The sequence below is a fragment of the Paramormyrops kingsleyae genome, chromosome 12 (assembly GCF_048594095.1).
Source record: "Paramormyrops kingsleyae isolate MSU_618 chromosome 12, PKINGS_0.4, whole genome shotgun sequence".
Lineage (NCBI taxonomy): Eukaryota > Metazoa > Chordata > Actinopteri > Osteoglossiformes > Mormyridae > Paramormyrops > Paramormyrops kingsleyae.
Window position 1 is genome coordinate 27,713,683 of NC_132808.1, and position 17,400 is coordinate 27,731,082.

A 17,400-nucleotide genomic window follows, 5' to 3' on the forward strand; every position below is an offset into this window, starting at 1 on the left:
GGGATTCAAACCAGCAACCGTCCATTCACAGACACATCATCCTGACCCCCCCCCGCCGAACCTCACAAAACCCCCCAAGCCAACCATTAGACCAAAAACTGGGCTCCGTCACCGTGAATCAATCTGGAAAACACAGCTTTGTGGTATTATGACAGCTGATCAGAATCCAGGCAGCTTAGCTGAAGCTGCGTCTGAAACCATCCTGAGCTTACGATCCGAAGGATGCTGAGGAGAAACCTTCAGTCAGTAGCATAAGAGACGGCCTTGAACCAGGGTCACATCTAGCGGCAGATAGCTGGATCTGGAAATGACAGATTTCTCTAAGTGAGATTATAGGAAGCACAGAAGGTGACCCTCATTGATCCATCCTGTCACTTAGAATGCAATAATAATACTTTATTGATCCTCGTGGGGGAATTCCCTTTTAGCCGACCCCATCCTGCTCTCCATGAGACACTCAGACACACATGCAGGTGAGAACAAGCTTGGTGGTCACAGCACAGGTCAGCCAGTGTGCAGGGGCCGTGGGGCTGGGGGGTAAGGGCCTCGCTCAGGGGCCCAATGGAGACATCAGTTTGCTGGTCCTGGGATTCGAACCCGTGACTTTTTGATCCCTGACTGAGCCACACCCCCCTCCTTCTGATCTGGGGGCCGCAGAACAGTCCCAGTTCCCCGCAGATCCGCTGGCCGCGGCTGCTTGTTTTGCCCCAGTGCTGCAAACCTGCCGCTGGAAACTGCAACGCATGCAGGCTGCAGTCAAACACGGACATTCCTGAGCGGCAGCGGCTACACGCAGCAGATGCGATGTGGGAACAACATCCCATCTCCTTATTACTACCATGTGAAGGAGACCATTTGGAAAGTGCCGGAAAGCATCTGTTCACCTTCTGTGAGGTCCGTGGGCACAGGTGCAGGTCAGGGGATGCTTCTTAGTTATTTACATTCACCACAGACTGAAAAAAAAAAAAAACATTTGAATCAGAAAATATACTCATGTGCATTATAATAGTGAGCAAAATACATTTTACTCTCTCCCAAGCATTTGGGAGCCATTATTAACAGAGATGCCTTGGAGAAGCCAGCCCCCCCCCCCCCCCCCCCCGGTTAATGCTTCACAGGACGGTGCATGAGTTCCTGCTATTCATACCTCCTGTCCAGCTTCACGGATCCGAGTCCTGAAGACTGCTGAGTTTGGAGACGGAGCTTTTCAAAAGCGATTCCTTTGTCCCCTTTTATATGGCCAGTGAAGAGAATTCAACGCCGGCTCACTCACAGGGCTTAACGTGGCATTACAAGCATCACATAAACATTGAAATGTTAACTAGAGAAAATGACTCATAGAAAAGTATTTAAGAAATAAAAATAAATGAAGAAATTTGATTTTATTTATTGGAAAAAAAATGTTAAAAGGTTTTTTTTTAAAAAAATAATAAAAAAAGGTTAATTAGAAAACAAGTTTGTTCATTAATCTGCAATTGTATGTTTTGGTGGACCTCAGATCAACAAGGAGGCCTCGGCATGGGTGGACAAAAGCCCTCAGAGGTCTGTGAGGTTCCTCGTTCTCAGCAGGGCAGACAGAGCTGGCCTTCATGCCGCCTGCCGCGGGGACGCCTTGGGAAGCCCACGCAGCCTTCCGGAAGCCTGGCACCACGTGCCCGCGTTGGCGTGGCCTCCGGTCACCTACCGGACGGCTGGGCTTTCCCGCAGGGTGGAGGGGTGTGGTAGACCCCACGCTGGATATCTAAGCCCGCTTTGCTCAGGGGCAGTAAACAGCAGTGAGCCTTGATGTGTTTGTCCAATTGGACGAGCAGTTTGGGTAGAAAAAGCAGCACTTTATGATGTAGTGATGACAGACAGGGGCGTTCCCTCCCACCAGCCACGTCCTCTGCCCTGTCCGCTCTTTGTTTATTGGCCTGCCCGACGCCATGGCAACCCCACATGACTCCTGTCTCCCCAATCAGCTTAACTCTATTTTGACGCATAAACGAGGTTTGTTTTAGATGGCGCTGGCAGCTCCCTGGTTCATGCTGGACTTCCCGCTGACCTCGGGAGACTCTGCACGTCTAAGGGGCCGGTTTTGGAGCAGCTTGGCACACGAAGGCAGTAGATGCGGGTCATGCTCCCCGAAGGGTCCCTCGCCCCACCATCATTTTAGGAACGTCTACAGGTGAAAAGTCCCGGCGGCTCATGGAGAGACAAAGCAGATGCCCCTTTGTGTCTGATCCTTCTTTCAAGGCACCACAAGGACAGACCAACATCCATGGTGGTCCATGAGATCTTCTAGTGTAGCATGTAGATGCTGTCGGCATTTATTTTGTGTGTCACCTTCCTGCTGTAGGTCCCGTTTGGTGTGAGCTTGGTGACACTAAGGTCCCTGCAAACCCAATCAACCCCCCTCCCCCTCATCATTTAAGGAACTGGGGGGTGCCTTTAATTATCTGGAACATGCCACACCACGCCCAACCTGTTCAGCAGTGACATCCGATATTGCGGCACATGCTGACTTTCACTGAGGAATGTCGGAAGAACATTCCGGACGTGGGGAGGAGATCAGTGGAGCGCTGGCTCTGGGCCTGCTGAGGGTGTGAAGCTGGAAATATTGATGGTTCAGGTTCTGAGCCTTGGCGATTACAGCGGCTGGTGGACTTAGACCCTCCTGGCAGCAGGCTGGGGTTTAAGCTGGAGATTCAGGCCCCATCTTCCCACTGATCTCCAAAGCACATTGTGTGCTTGCTGGGGGGGAAGGTGGCAGCCATTCGATATTTGGGTTACATGTGGGTTAAAGTCCTGCATTCTGGTTGTTGGGTATCTCTGACATTCAGCATTGTCCATAACTGAACCCCCCCCCGACAACCTTAATTAGGAAGATGCAACTGGAAAGTCCTTCACAGGCAGAGCAGGTCTCATCCCACGGCAGAAATCCACACCCCAAAAACGGACACCTTCTGGGTACCTGTTCACGTTTAATGCAAACATTAAGGTTCTGTGGGATAGGACGGATTCAGATCGGCTGAGTGATGTCACCTTGCAGAGTGATGTCACCTTGCAGAGTGATGTCACCGCTGAGCCCCTGAGCAGGGCCCTTAAACCCCAGCTGCTCCAAGGACTGTCTGACCCTGCTGTTAGTTCTTTGTCACTTTAGATAAAAGACTAATAGACTTTAGATCCAAAGATAATAGACGAGTTGCAATTGCTGATGACATCCTGTAGGAGTCACCAGTGCAGTGCTCAGTACTGTGGGCTGCTATCACACAGCGCTAATCTACAGCTTTCAAAACACAGAGCAGAAGTATGCATAGATATCAGCGAGCAGAATCCATTACATAAAACCACAGTAGACAAAATGTTGTATTGTCAGGGGTGAAGCTTCGAAATGGACTGTTTGTGTTCCTGGACGAGGCATTTCTGGTTCCTCATTCTCCTGTTTCCCTTCTCAGCGTTTCCGCTAAATGCCTCGTTGTTTCAAACCTGTGTGATACGTGTACAACGTGCGAGCAGTGAGCATTGTGCAAAAGTCATTTTAGGATTCACTGGCTGACCAATTTGTTTACACAGAGTACAAGATCGTCTCTTTCCTTAGGCCTTGGCAAAGGCTGGCAAAGTAGCTTCATTTTCCCCTAAACGTTGTTCTTTCTTAGTTTGCTGTGTTTTAAACCCAAAGTGAGCCTTGACACAGGACTGAAATCTTCCAGAAACGGAATCCGTCTCCGAGCTGCTGTTTCTTATTCCATGAAATATTTTCGGAGGTGTCCCCTCCTCAGGAGTCCGTGAAGCTGGATGCCATTCCCCTGATTTCTTCCTTCCACACACGTTCGTTAAAATGAGCTAAATTCTGCCGCAAATAAAAGTTGCGGCGATCGCTAATGCGGCGCGCTAACGGTGTTTACTGCGCGGCCCTCGCTGGATGTTCTGGCCAAACAATCCGGCTCCTTTATGGAGTGCTGCCCTGAGGAGCCACATCATAAAGTGGCTGTGAATTTCCCGGCTCAGAGTGGGTGGTCGTCAGCCCCCCCGACACCTCCAGGAGAGTGATTAGCTCATTCAGGGGGCGGAACAAGCCTGTCCCGCTCTGATGTGACAATAACCGGTGCAGGACTGGGTTTAGATGCCTCACAAGGGACCTGGCAGCCAGGACCCCCCCGTGAAGTAGTGGGAGGGAGGGTAACCGGCTCCTTCTTGTCCTTTTACTGATTACTTCTGACATGGTGAAATAAACGGCGATTAATGACCCCCCCCCCCCCCTCCTCTCAATACTTTAGCTCTCTCCCCTAGTGCTGTTCCTCACTGACCTCCGCTGACCCAAACTCACTTTCCACATCAGAGGGAAAAATGTTCCTCCCAGACTGTTTTTCAATTCAGACATTTAATTCCCATGTTACTGAACAGAACATGTTTTATTTTAGACAATATCTTAATAGATATTTGATGTTTCCCCGTAGCATATTGGAAAATCCCGTTAATCACGAACAGCAAAAGCTTAAACAACATAGTTACTCTATAATCATAAATGTAATATTAAATCAGGGTAAGTTAGCAATTTCTAATAACACACACCCACATTAATCCAATGAGCCTTCCAGCTGTTAAATTTGTCCCAGCTTGGGCATCTTAAGTATCAGCGATTTTCTATATTTTTTGTCCAGCGAACAACCCTTAGGGAAATGTCAACTGCACATTCAAATAGCCGTGCGCGTTTGTTTCGAAATCAAAGCAATACGTTTACGGGATTAAGATTCATGTCACTGTCTTGCAATCAGTTTTTCTCTGAAATTCTTTTGCTTATGCAGCCCCCTAGCGACAAGCAATAAAAGCGTCAGGAGGCCGCGGAGGAGCCGGCTGTCAAAGCTCTCACTGCTAGGCGGTGCACCAACTAAAGCAGGTGGGAGTGGGGCCTGGCTAGGAATCACTTTAAAAAGTCCGTCTCCCTGCTCTATCGAGACATTTTACGGTATTTTTACAGTACTACTTATTCTAATGGCATGTCGTAATATAATACCTTTTCCTTTGGCATTATACATATTACAAAGCCGATGAAAAACTTTTGACGAATGAAAGGGTTCTTTTAAATACTGTGAAAGTGCATAAAGTGATACGTAAACGAATCCGCGCGGAGAACAGAAAGGGAGCCCCGCTGCGGTCAAACGGCTAGATGCAGGCGCGTGACGCGCTGTCGCCGCCCCGTTTCCTGTCACTGCCATCGTGCATCACTTGATTTCTCTGTAAGGAGCACATGCTCATCCAGTCACCCTGTACACAATACTGCTTATCAAAATGCTCCAAACTTGCATCAGTCACTATAAAAAACTCGGTAAGTTTTTATGAAAGCTCTCCTTGCGTTTAAAATCATAGCAACTTAAATCCTGCCGGTTAGGAGCATCAGACAACTGAACTGTAAATGGCAAAATGTTAACTCGTGCAGTGTGAGGAATTCGACCTTCTTAAAGAAAAAATTTAGTGGCACGCCAAAATGATGAAAATGTTCTTCTTTCCAAATGTTTAAACTGTTTTCCAGGCATGCGTCTTTTTCATGGAGTAACTTCTGAATATAATTCTAAAAAGATTTGTTTGTAATTTCAGAGATTTTTAAGTAGTTTAGTAGTTGTTTAACCTTGAAATGAAAGCAGGTATCTGAAATGTTGTTGTTGGCTCGTGGGTGAGGGGCAGGCCGATCTCTCATCGCTGCATCATATAAGTGCAAAATTTATCTGTTTTTTTATGGAAAATGGGGATAAAATGGACCATCTTGCTGTTAAGGTGTGTGCTCTGTATTCGGCAGGTGTTCTGCTGCTGCTGGCCGCTGTCGTGGGTAACGGTCATGCATCACAAAACGTGAGCAGCTCAGGCCCGGGGACAGCGACTCCGACGGCTGGCACTGGACACAATCACTCCGTCAGCTGGACGTCCCTGGCGGCCAGTACCACTGGCCTGCACTTTAACTCCACCACTGGTAAGGATGGAATGTCAAACGGTACGACGGCAGCTGTGACCATGTCAAGCCTGGGCAGCAATCAGACGAGCCGGATGATGAGTGTCCCTGCCAGGGAAAACTCCGGCAAAGACAGCTTGACCAGCACGACCCCCGGTAAGAAGAGGTGCACTTCATTGAGTCGTCTTGTTGTAGGACAAGGCTTTTTCTCAAGGGTTTGGGTTTCTCTGGTGCTAAAAACAGCACTGAAAGTAGACTATATAGACAAAAGTATTGGGACACCTGGCCATTACATCTATAGGAACTTTTATCACGTCCCATTGTAAATCCACATGCATCATTATGGAATTGGCCTTGTGGAAGGCGTTCCACAGGACTACGGAGTGTGTCTCTGGAAATTTTTGCCCATTCATCCAGAAGAGCATTTGTCCATATAGTGCAGTGTTTCCCAACCCAGTCCTCGGGGAACCCCGGACAGACCACGTTTTTGCTCCCTCCCAGCTCCCCACCAATCAGGAACACCGAATACCTGGTACAGGTGCTAGGAGCTGAGAGGAAGCAAAAATTTGAACTGTGTAGGAAAGGACGTCCAGAGAGCGTAGAGATATTCCTGCTGCTTCTTCTGTAAATTTACCAAGAAAATGTCAGTGTTTGCGTTCAAATCTTGGCGCCAAAAAGTTGGATGGTGCAAACAAAATGAGAGATACCTCCTTGTTGGATTCAGTTTTGGGTGGCATTTGGGTGCAGTGTACAGCCACCTGCTCCCTATAACATTATGCAGCCTTTGAACTTCGATTAAATCTTTCATTTAAAACTGAGGGCACCAGTCTTTAGTTACGGTGAGGGCTAAATCGTTATCGATGCGTTGGTAACCACTGATCTAAAATGAGAGCATGTATTGTTTCAAATGAATTAGATTCATGCTGAACCAGCATCCAAGCAAATATTTATGTCAGTGCCGTAGAGACGGCGACTCTGAGCAGGTCTCACATAGAGATTTCATTTCCTTTAGGGTCACCACAATGATGTCAAAGCTGCTGGGGCATTTAAGTGTTCAGCCAGATTAACTTTAACGCTCGATCATCAGTCTCTTGTTTAAGAAGGAAAATCAGAAGGCAGTTTGCATGTGACAAATCAGAGAACCCAGTCAAAATGAAAATGCTTGTTAGTGCACTGGCAGTGGACTTTGGTCCAGCAGACCAGTGATGCTGCTTATAGGGTTGAATTAGCTGCCTTGGGAGCAATGAGCTGCCTGGTCAGAATGCAAGCAAATTATCACTGATGTAGACGTGGAATTTGTATTTGTACTACTGAGTACTGCTAGTTATTTAGTAATCTAGTACTAATGCCAATAATTTAGTTATCGGTGTCGTTTTCTGTTTGTGATATACATATTCAGATATACTCCTTATATAGATTTAATTTAAAAATTATGTATTTGTAATTTTTGATGCTTCAGTGTTTTGGTGTCCGCACTGAACCTGCAGCACTGGCGGGGAGCTGTGACATTAGTGTTACTCATGAATGGAAGTGCTTATTTAAAGACGTGTGTAGGTCTGTTTCTCAATGCATCTGCAGAGATCTCTTCATAATGTTCTGCTCATCCCAGGAGGACCACTCTGCTTTTATGAAGTCATTATTTTAATTCTAAGATAATTCTTTCTCTTTATAGTGTCCAAAGCTCATGGGAGTTTTGTTTACACAAAAATGCTCTGAGGGCAGAAGGAAAAATTATAGGTTCAGAGAGATTACCAATCAGATTGTAGAGGAGGTGTCTCCACGCAACTAGAGGAGGCGGGAGCAAGACATCTGATTGGTTGATTCTGTGTCCTCTAGTTGCCCTTGACCCACCTCCTCTACAATCTGATTGGTTATCTCTCTGGACCAATCATTTTTCCTTCTGCCCTCAGAACATTTTTGTGCAAGTAAAACTCCCATGAACATGCCTACAATGCTCCCCAGTCAAAATATTCAAGGCGCATCATGTTAATTTGTCACCCAGACCAGTGACCTTTGACCTTACAGGTCCACAAATTACTCAGGTGCCTCAGCTCTGTTATTCTGCCCTCAGTAGGCAGAATATAACATCCTTTACACCCCCACAACTTGTGTTTGTTAAGGTTCAGCTTGATCACGGACCCTTTGAGTGAATGAATGGTCTATCTGCGAGTCGTGGTTATTTGTCCAGAATCGGTTTAATGATGTTGTTGGTTCCCTCCACAGAACGTGCAACCAACGCAGAGAATGGCAACATCGTCTTAGGTGAGGGCTGTTCGCTGGCTTACACTGCCACACTGCCACACTGCCTTTCTCACACTGCCACACTGCCACACTGCCTTTCTCACACGGTCAACATCTTTTGACACGTCTTACAATTTTTTGTCACAGGAGTTCTCATTCTAATCTTTTTCATGGCCATCATCGGTATTCTGATCGTCGTAATTTGGTATATACGCAAGAAAACGAGGGTAAGGCATTTTCACACCTTCTAGGATTGCCTGATTTCTCTCGCACCACTGGACCATCTCACTGTAAATGCCTCAGATGCAAAAGAGGAAGCTGTCAGCCGTCTTGGAAAGCGGCTCTCTGATATTCACGTTCTGCTCATTTTCCAGCAATACTCTTTTGACTTGTACCAGAAAGACGAGGTTGACATTCCTTTAAGCTCTGTGGGCCAAGGAGGAGTGTTTGCACCCAACCAAAATGATGGTAATTATCATTGTCACTACTCTTCTGAAAAGAACATGATGTGAAGTCAACCTCAAGGGACCAAAATAACAGAACGTGTAGCAGGGAAAGATAGATCCAGGATCAGAAGGGGTGTGAAAGATTTTATGGGACACATTTATTTATTTGTTTGTTTGTAAGTTAATATGCACATTAGAATATGAGAATTTAAATTCAATATGGACGCATCTTCTCCTCAGAAATATTCGTGTGAAGGTGTCACTCGATGCCGACATGCTGCTATGACCCATGCATCTTATAATGAGTCGTGAGAGGCTGTGGGGTGAGGAGAAGCCAGCTGCTTGCCCTCACATGCTCTCGCTTCCGTGTAGAGAAACCTGCAGACTTCGAATACGTTGCCAAAGACGAGAGCGACGTGACCCCCGGGGAGAGCGAGCTGCAGGCTGGAGAGGAGACAAGGGGCCCTGAGGACGGTAGGGTGCAGTCCGTGAGGCTCCCAATCCGGAAGGTTCCGGGCCTATGCCTGGCTCACCGGGCGCTTCTCTCAACCGAGGCCATTGTTCTGCTCACATCATCTCACCTCACAGTAGTGTTCCCTCGCACTGAGCGTGGTCTGCAGCATCTGCACACACTCAGTGCGTGTTTGTACATCAAATGAGACCCCCCCCCCCCAAGCCCCCGTTTTGGGAGGGAGGAGCCCAGAACAGCTAACTTCAAATTGCTTGTGGTCTATGACTTGTTTCCCACAACAGTCTGTAGGATATGGGTGAAAAGTGTCGTTACGAGCTGCCTGAAGCTGCATATAAAGCACTGTGTTGCTTGAAGTAGCAGCCAGTAGTAAACGGAGTGGGACGTGCAGTGGGATCTGGGGCTTCCTCCTCTGGTACAGGTGCAGTGGGCCTGAGCTTTATAAAACAGCATTGACTGGCACAATATAACTTACTGAATTAGAAAACTGTAACATTTTCCAGTAACCCTTGAGAGCACAGATAATGTAGTAGTACACTCTTACTTAATGTATTAATTAACCAGTAACTAAGTGTTAGTTATGTACTGATCTCATGTTTATCATTGATCAACCATAATGGTATTTTATGCAGCTACTATATTTGTTCACGATTGTACTTCAGTAGTAACTGAGTTACTCACAGAAGATAAATGTTTTTAAAAATTTGATGCGGAATCTTATCCTAAAGACCATTCTTATCATTTCATGTTAGACAAACCAGCCACTATGAAGTAACGATAACTGAGCACCAGCAGCGAACTTATGACAGGTTCCACCGGACCACACTGTCAGATAAAAACAGCTCCAGTTTGCACCTTTGCTTGTCACTGTGGCCGAACCCTCAAGTATCTGCCAATTCTACCCTATAACTGTAGGTAAACTAATTACTAACACTCCTAAAAGAACCACAAATTACCTACAAAGTGAAAGTAGTAATGCAGAGTAACAGACATAGCAAACAGGAGCATTCTAACACAATGACCAACAGAGGAAGTGAAAAAAGGCAGGGACTTAAATACAATGATAGCGAGGACTGGCAGCCAATCAACTGGCAGCCAATCAACTGGCAGCCAATCAACTGGCAGCCAATCAACAAGGACACAGGGAAACAAGACACCGGTGAAGAAACTAACAACTCCGCCTCGTGTTGTGATAAATAAACTGAAATATTTCGGCCACACGTCTTCCTCCGCAGTTTATTTGCCAGCCAGAAATAAAGAAATTAAATCTACAGACTTTTAGTTGCCTCAGTTTTACGCACGACGTTTTAAAACAATTGATCCTCATATCGCACAGCAGGTGGCTCACAGCCATGATGCTTTCGCTGTCTATGGATCCCAACCAGTAATATCCGTTTCCTCTTTATATCGTTTGCTTTTATATAATGTATATAAAACATATATATAAAACGTAATTTCACATCATCATGTGCAGTGTACTGAATGTAACTGGTGTGATAATAAAGCCATACTTAACCTGCGTGCATTAACGTGCTTGGAGTACTCAATTACCATCACCGACAATGCACCAAAATGGCAGTGCAAGGCAATTTCCTGATAAAATGTAACCCTCCTATAAATCAGACTTAAACTTCCTAACGGACAAACCAACATTACAATTAGCAACTCGTTCCTTCAGCAGTCCAGGGTTGCTGACTCTCATGCTTCTGGCATGACACACTTTCAGACTTTTACACTCACGCAAGAAAACTTATGGCAAATTTATATTATTCCATTATAAACCTAAAATTAGCTACATGAAAAGTGTTGATATAGTTTCCAAACTCTACAGACAATGTACAAGGTAATAAAACTGTACATACATGTAAATGTGTGTGAACTGAAAATCTTACGCCAGACAGCTGAACAGTGTTGGCAACCCTGGTGATCAAATTTTTTCCTCCAAATAGCTAGTCAAATAAGCAGAAAAGGCAAATAAAGGAAGGAGTTTTATTTTACTCAAGGGCAGGGTGTTGTTACACTTTGGTAGCCTGACGGGAGAACTTGACTGTCCCAGGACGACAGGCTAGCGATTTTACGAGCCCTGAGCTTACACTCTATGTCGAAGTCTCTGCATTAGCCACAACAAATGTAATTAAAGGTGTGTATTTACCCAGAATCCCCAGGGTCGCTCATTCTGACACCTCATAGCTGTGTATTTACCCAGAATCCCCAGGGTCGCTCATTCTGACACCTCGTAGTTGTGTATTTACCCAGAATCCCCAGGGTCGCTCATTCTGACACCTCATAGCTGTGTATTTACCCAGAATCCCCAAGGTCGCTCATTCTGACACCTCATAGCTGTGTATTTACCCAGAATCCCCAAGGTCGCTCATTCTGACACCTCGTAGTTGTGTATTTACCCAGAAGCCCCGGGGTCGCTCATTCTGACACCTCGTAGTTGTGTATTTACCCAGAATCCCCAAGGTCGCTCATTCTGACACCTCATAGCTGTGTATTTACCCAGAATCCCCAAGGTCGCTCATTCTGACACCTCATAGCTGTGTATTTACCCAGAATCCCCAAGGTCGCTCATTCTGACACCTCGTAGTTGTGTATTTACCCAGAATCCCCAGGGTCGCTCATTCTGACACCTCGTAGTTGTGTATTTACCCAGAATCCCCAAGGTCGCTCATTCTGACACCTCATAGCTGTGTATTTACCCAGAATCCCCAAGGTCGCTCATTCTGACACCTCGTAGTTGTGTATTTACCCAGAATCCCCAGGGTCGCTCATTCTGACACCTGGTAGTTGTGTATTTACCCAGAAGCCCCGGGGTCGCTCATTCTGACACCTCATAGCTGTGTATTTACCCAGAATCCCCAAGGTCGCTCATTCTGACACCTCGTAGTTGTGTATTTACCCAGAAGCCCCGGGGTCGCTCATTCTGACACCTCGTAGTTGTGTATTTACCCAGAATACCCAAGGTCACTCATTCTGACACCTCGTAGTTGTGTATTTACCCAGAAGCCCCGGGGGCACTCTCTGCCAGCAGGATGCCCCGCTTCAGCCCACTTCCTGCCCACACAACTTCCACTCGTCTGCTGGCAGATTTATTCTTCTATGGGGATGTCAGTGCAGTTTGTCTGCAGTTTCAGGAGACTTACGTTTATTTATCAGACAAAGCAGCAGTGAGAAGGGGGGGTCAAAACAACTGGGGCTTAAGGACCTCAGTCAAGCACCCAATGGTGCTATAACTCTGCCAAGCCTGGGATTTGACCCACCAATCTTCTGGTCAGAAACACTATATTCTGACTGCTGAGCCACACGTTGCCCCTGAACAAGGCACCACACCACAAATCAATTTGGAAAATTCAGCTTTGGCGTATAATGGCAGCTGCTTAGAATGTTCCGGAGGCAGTGATGTCGGTCTCTGTCGTTGCTTCACAGTAGATTCAGAAAAGTCGGACAGCTTTGGCTCCCAGATTGCCTTGACGCCCAAAGAGAAGCCTCTTGAGTTCAACTTCAACCTGATTGACGGAGAAGCCAACCAATCCAGCGACACCTTCACGGACACCCTGGGGGAGCCACAGAATGAAAATAACAACAACGCTGGGGGCAGGCTGCCGTCCAGCCCAGGTCTGTACACCAAGGGCCCATGGGCTGTATCCGGACTCGCCAGGGTCACCTTCTGTATCCTTCATTTATTTATTTTGTATTGCGAACTATCATTGTATTTCATTGGGAGTGATGGTCGTTTTCCCAGAGTTCAAAGACATGCAGTTGTATGCAGGTGGCATGTTTAGTGCCCACTCTGGCGCCGTATGGGTGGAGTTTGCACGTGGGTCTCCACCCACATTGCAGATGTGTGTCGTCTCTATGATGGACTCACAAGGTGTCCCTGCTCCCCCTGCCGCTGATAAGCTCCAGGTTCACTGCAACCCTAAAAGGAGCTGGATGCAAACTGGCCTTGACATTTCACTGCAGATGGTGACAAAAAGTCACTGCAGTCAGGGACAGATCACCTCTATGGGGGCCCCAGGCTGACATGGCTAGGGGCCCCAAGAGAGCCACTTCAGCTATTTTATAGAGCCGAAAGAGAGACTACAGAGAATTTAAAATGCAGGAGGAACGGGGCCCCTGATTTCCAGAGACCTAGACTGTAGCCTTTGCATTAATCTAACTTCAATACTGGTGACTCCTGGGAAATGAAGGATGCTGAGGAAAGATGTTGTGTTTTTCGGTGTTATAGTACAGAGAGAGGTTATCAGCAAAATGACAGTCACGCATGTAGAACGCATGCACGCCTTAGACAATCACGCATGTAGAACGCATGCACGCCTTAGACAGTCACGCATGTAGAGTGCATGCACGCCTTGCTTTTGAGAAATCAGGGTCAAACAGACGGACAATCACTCTGCCAACGAAAGAATCTGAACTGGCAATCTTGTGATCACATTAAGCTAGAGACCACCCCTTCCTGGCATTCCTGCCTCTGGATCACCATAATGGTGAACCATAGTGATTTTACCACAAACGCACAGGTAGCTGGCATCTCGGCCTGAATGGCACTTTCATTTCTCTCTATCACGGTTCCTTTTGCAGACTTTCCTACGGCGGTTCCCTCTGGTGCTGAGATCTTCACCGAGATCAGCCTGGATGAGCCCGTATAGCATGGCTGGTTCCCTCAACCTTTCTTCACACTTTGAACTTATAAGGTACGGTACTGGTATCTGTAAAATCAGCCATGTGGTCAGTTCATATCTGTGAGGTCATGCACCAGGTCACTTTGAATTATGGGTGTTCTGTCGTGACGTTCCCTACATGTGATGACCAAATTAGCCATTAGGGCTCATTTACAGTGTTCTTTACATTGGAGTTAATCCATTTGAGGCTCTTCTGGGTGTCAATACACTCTGTACAAGACAGCATATACAACTCAAACAGATCTGTATATTTGGTCTAAATCAGGGGTGGGCAGTCTTACACCGAAAGGGCCGCTGTGTTTGCGGGTTTTCGCTGTAACTCCCTAATTATATTACTAATCAGAGGACCGATTGGCTGAAGAGTCCTCACACCTGGGTATGTACAGCTGACCTAAAGGTTACCCAAAAACCCGCACACACACTGGCCCTTTAAGGATAAGCTTGCCCACCCCTGGTTCAGATGATAGTTGTTCACAGACATGGTATCCTCTGCTTAACCTGACCCCCGCTAACTATCTCCGCTTCGGAGACCAGTGTGACTTTTATTCTTTATATGACGTGCTCTATGGGATCCAGGAACATGTCCTGTAATCCATCCATCCATTCTCCAAGCGCCGATCCTGGTCTAGGTCGCTAGGCTGTAACCCAGTGAATCTTACATCCTGAGAGTGACACAAGCTGCAAATACTGCAGAAGTGAAAACGGTTTGGGAAACCCATGTGATGTCATTTCCGACAGAGGATCTGAGTATCTGAGAATATGCAGGGTGCCACACAGGTGGCGTTCCTAGTTTCAAGTTCTAGGAACTAGTTCCTAGTTCCCTGCTGTTCCCCTGGGTCCCTCTGCATGGTCACACCTCACGCTGCCTGAACTACAGGCGGCTCTTGATTCAAGCAAAACTGACTTGAAAATTGTCTTTTTTGCTTCACCATCTTGCTCTCCGTAACACACAGGTAGGTGAGAGTGAGCTTTGCAGTGAAGGGCAGCCACCCGCAGAGGGGCCCAGGGAGCTGGGGGTTAGGAGCCTCGCTCAAGGGCCCACAGGATCACAGGAACAGAGGCTTAGCCCCCTGAGCCACACGTCCCCCCCCCCCAGATATTTTGCTACTATATTTTGGCTTTATGTGATTTTTGTTATAATGTGTCCTGAATGGTATGGGATGGTAAATCTGACTTGCGTAAAACTTAACTTACGTATGGGTTTGTGGAAGGGATTACTTACATCAGTCGGGAGTTTCCAGGACAATGCTGTGTAAAAGCGTTTAAACCCAGTAAAAGAAAACAGACTAACAATAGAGTGTGTACAAACAACAATAATCCAGTAATCCATATATATACTACATTTCGCCAGCCTCTCACTTAATTAAGTTCATCAGTAAATAATCTGACGAGGTATCGATCAGCTAAACAGGAGTTTAGTCAACAAACACATGACAGTATTGGATGGTTCCTATCAAACCTTCAGAGAGGTTATGAAATGGCTACACCAACACGCAGATAAACATCACAGTTTTACTATGGTTACTTCAGACATAATTTTCATGAGCAGTATATTTGTTGACGGGAGGTGTCGCCCACATGTGTGACATCATTCCTCTGGAGATCCTCGTGTGTAACTCACCTCTCCATTCTGTCTCCCTCTCTCTTCCAGGTCTGACCGCTTTCCCGGAACTAAAGGGAGACGCATGAGTCCTTTGGCTCCACATTTCAGTCCAAACTGACGAGACCCTCCTGCACCGTGGCCTCCTGCCTGCTCTCCTACCTTCTGCTCTGCTCCTCTCCGTTTCATCTCCATGAACATGCTGCACACTTTGCTAATAGCTGATAGGAGAAAACCACTAAAAACACGAAGACAAATTTGTACAGGATCGATGCCATGTTTTTTCTCAATGAAGTAAATGTAACTGTGCAAATGACTGCAATTCATTCTAATGACAATTTATAGTCAAAACTTGTTGCAACAAACTATTTTTTCTGTGTATAATGAACTATATTTAAGACATAAAAGCTGAATATAGAAGGATGTGAATTGTAAATTAATTTCTGTAAAAATTATGCAATCTCTTTAAAGTCTGCTGTCACTTCTGCTCTGGAGGTTTGAGACCTCTCTTGAGCACAGCAGTGTCTTCGCTTTGCTTGTCTGTTTTGCAGACATCTGAAGGTGAACATGGGGCAATAAAGATCAGATGAGACTCATCACTCTCTGTTCGGTCCTGAAAATCAGTGGTGACTTTGTCCTGACTGTGATCCAGTAAGTGTGGAAGCGACACCAGCCTGAAGTGATCGGATGGAAGATTGCGGAGTTGGACTCTAGCCTGATATCCTACCATCCAGCTGCCAAAAACATAGGTAGATGCGAAAACACCTATTCACTTCAACTTGGTCTCTCAGGTTCAGTTTGAAAACTAACGGAAAAGGTGGCAGATGAGGCTGATAGAGATGTCGAAAGGCTTTAAACGATGGAGCCCCTCCAACCATCCATCTCATCTCCTTGCTCTAATTGCCGTTGTAACCACAAGCCCCGAGCTGAAAGGAACGCCGCAGCTACTGTAGACCGTGTGGTTTTCTGTACCAGGCTGCCGGTATCTGCTTCCTCCCAGGCGCCGCGTGCGAGACCCATGGTCTCCGGGGGCGAAGGGCACACCCGGCTGGCGTACGCTGGCAGCTGGCAGAGTGGAGCCTCGGCATGGTCAGGAAGCAGGGGGCGGGTGGAGGCGACAGGGGCGTGCACGGCAAACTCAGCGAGCGGCAGGCCGCGGTCGCGGGTACGAGCAGCATTATAACTGGGATGAGGGAGCAGAGTGCTGTCATGCTCTGAAACATGCCGTCCCTCACCTTCTCTGCGGAGGACTGCTGCAGGCTTAGCACTTCCGGTTCTGTCCACAATGGCATGCACCTATGAATCATTACTTCCGTTTGCAGCAGCCGGGCGGAAATTGAAGATGCACCGGTTAAAACTAGCTAGTCAGATGGATAGACTGAGTTCTGGGCCAGAGTCAGTAAGGGAGCATTTCATGAAGAGTATGATACCCAGTCAAGGTCACTAAGGGAGCATTTCATGAAGAGTATGATACCCAGTCAAGGTCACTAAGGGAGCATTTCATGAAGAGTATGATACCCAGTCAGGGTCACTAAGGGAGCATTTCATGAAGAGTATGATACCCAGTCAGGGTCACTAAGGGAGCATTTCATGAAGAGTGTGGTGTGCGGTCCCCACAAGGTTGCTCATGTAGGTCATTACTTCAAATTTTTCTGGTTGGCAGAGTGATTTCTCCAATGGCCTAGTTTTTTTAAAACTAACCCCCCCCCTCTTTGGAGGACAACTTTATTTTAAATTAAAGTTACAGTGTAAAGATATTCCAGTGTGGCCACTCCGAACTCACCCGCCCTAGTACCGCGATTATACAAAAAAAAGGGGGGGTGGGGATGGAGGACACAGAAACGACAATCATAACAATAACAGACATTAATCACCATGGGGAGAGAGAAAAAATAATAATAATAATGAAGGTGGGATGCAGACAACAAAGTGTAGGGGAATGCAGAGAACAAACCACCATAACACACATAACACTCATTAAAAGGACGTCAAACAACAAAACAGTAATAGCAGCCTGATGATGACAACAATTA

General features: G+C 46.6%; 1 protein-coding gene across 2 annotated transcripts; it reads left to right on the forward strand.

The window, feature by feature from the left end:
- Positions 1–4,982: 4,982 nt before the first annotated feature.
- LOC111833475 (uncharacterized) lies at positions 4,983–15,966 on the forward strand. Of its 2 annotated transcripts, none has more exons than XM_023791773.2 (9): positions 4,983–5,308; positions 5,777–6,082; positions 8,150–8,188; positions 8,315–8,394; positions 8,542–8,635; positions 8,986–9,087; positions 12,515–12,700; positions 13,667–13,779; positions 15,419–15,966. In XM_023791773.2, exons 1-8 carry the CDS (start codon positions 5,272–5,274, stop codon positions 13,732–13,734), a joined length of 912 nt encoding a protein of 303 aa, XP_023647541.1. In that variant the 5' UTR covers positions 4,983–5,271; the 3' UTR covers positions 13,735–13,779; positions 15,419–15,966. The 2 variants fall into 2 exon arrangements, with proteins under 2 accessions (XP_023647541.1, XP_023647548.1); XM_023791780.2 differs by having other exon boundaries at positions 4,986–5,308; positions 12,512–12,700.
- Positions 15,967–17,400: the final 1,434 nt, after the last annotated feature.

Coding starts and splice junctions, on each gene's coding strand:
- LOC111833475 (XM_023791780.2), top strand. CDS start 5,272: ATGCTCCAAACTTGCATCAGTCACTATAAAAAACTCG. Junction 8,395..8,541: donor ATATACGCAAGAAAACGAGG/GTAAGGCATTTT, acceptor CTCATTTTCCAG/CAATACTCTTTTGACTTGTA. Junction 12,701..13,666: donor CAGGCTGCCGTCCAGCCCAG/GTCTGTACACCA, acceptor TTCCTTTTGCAG/ACTTTCCTACGGCGGTTCCC.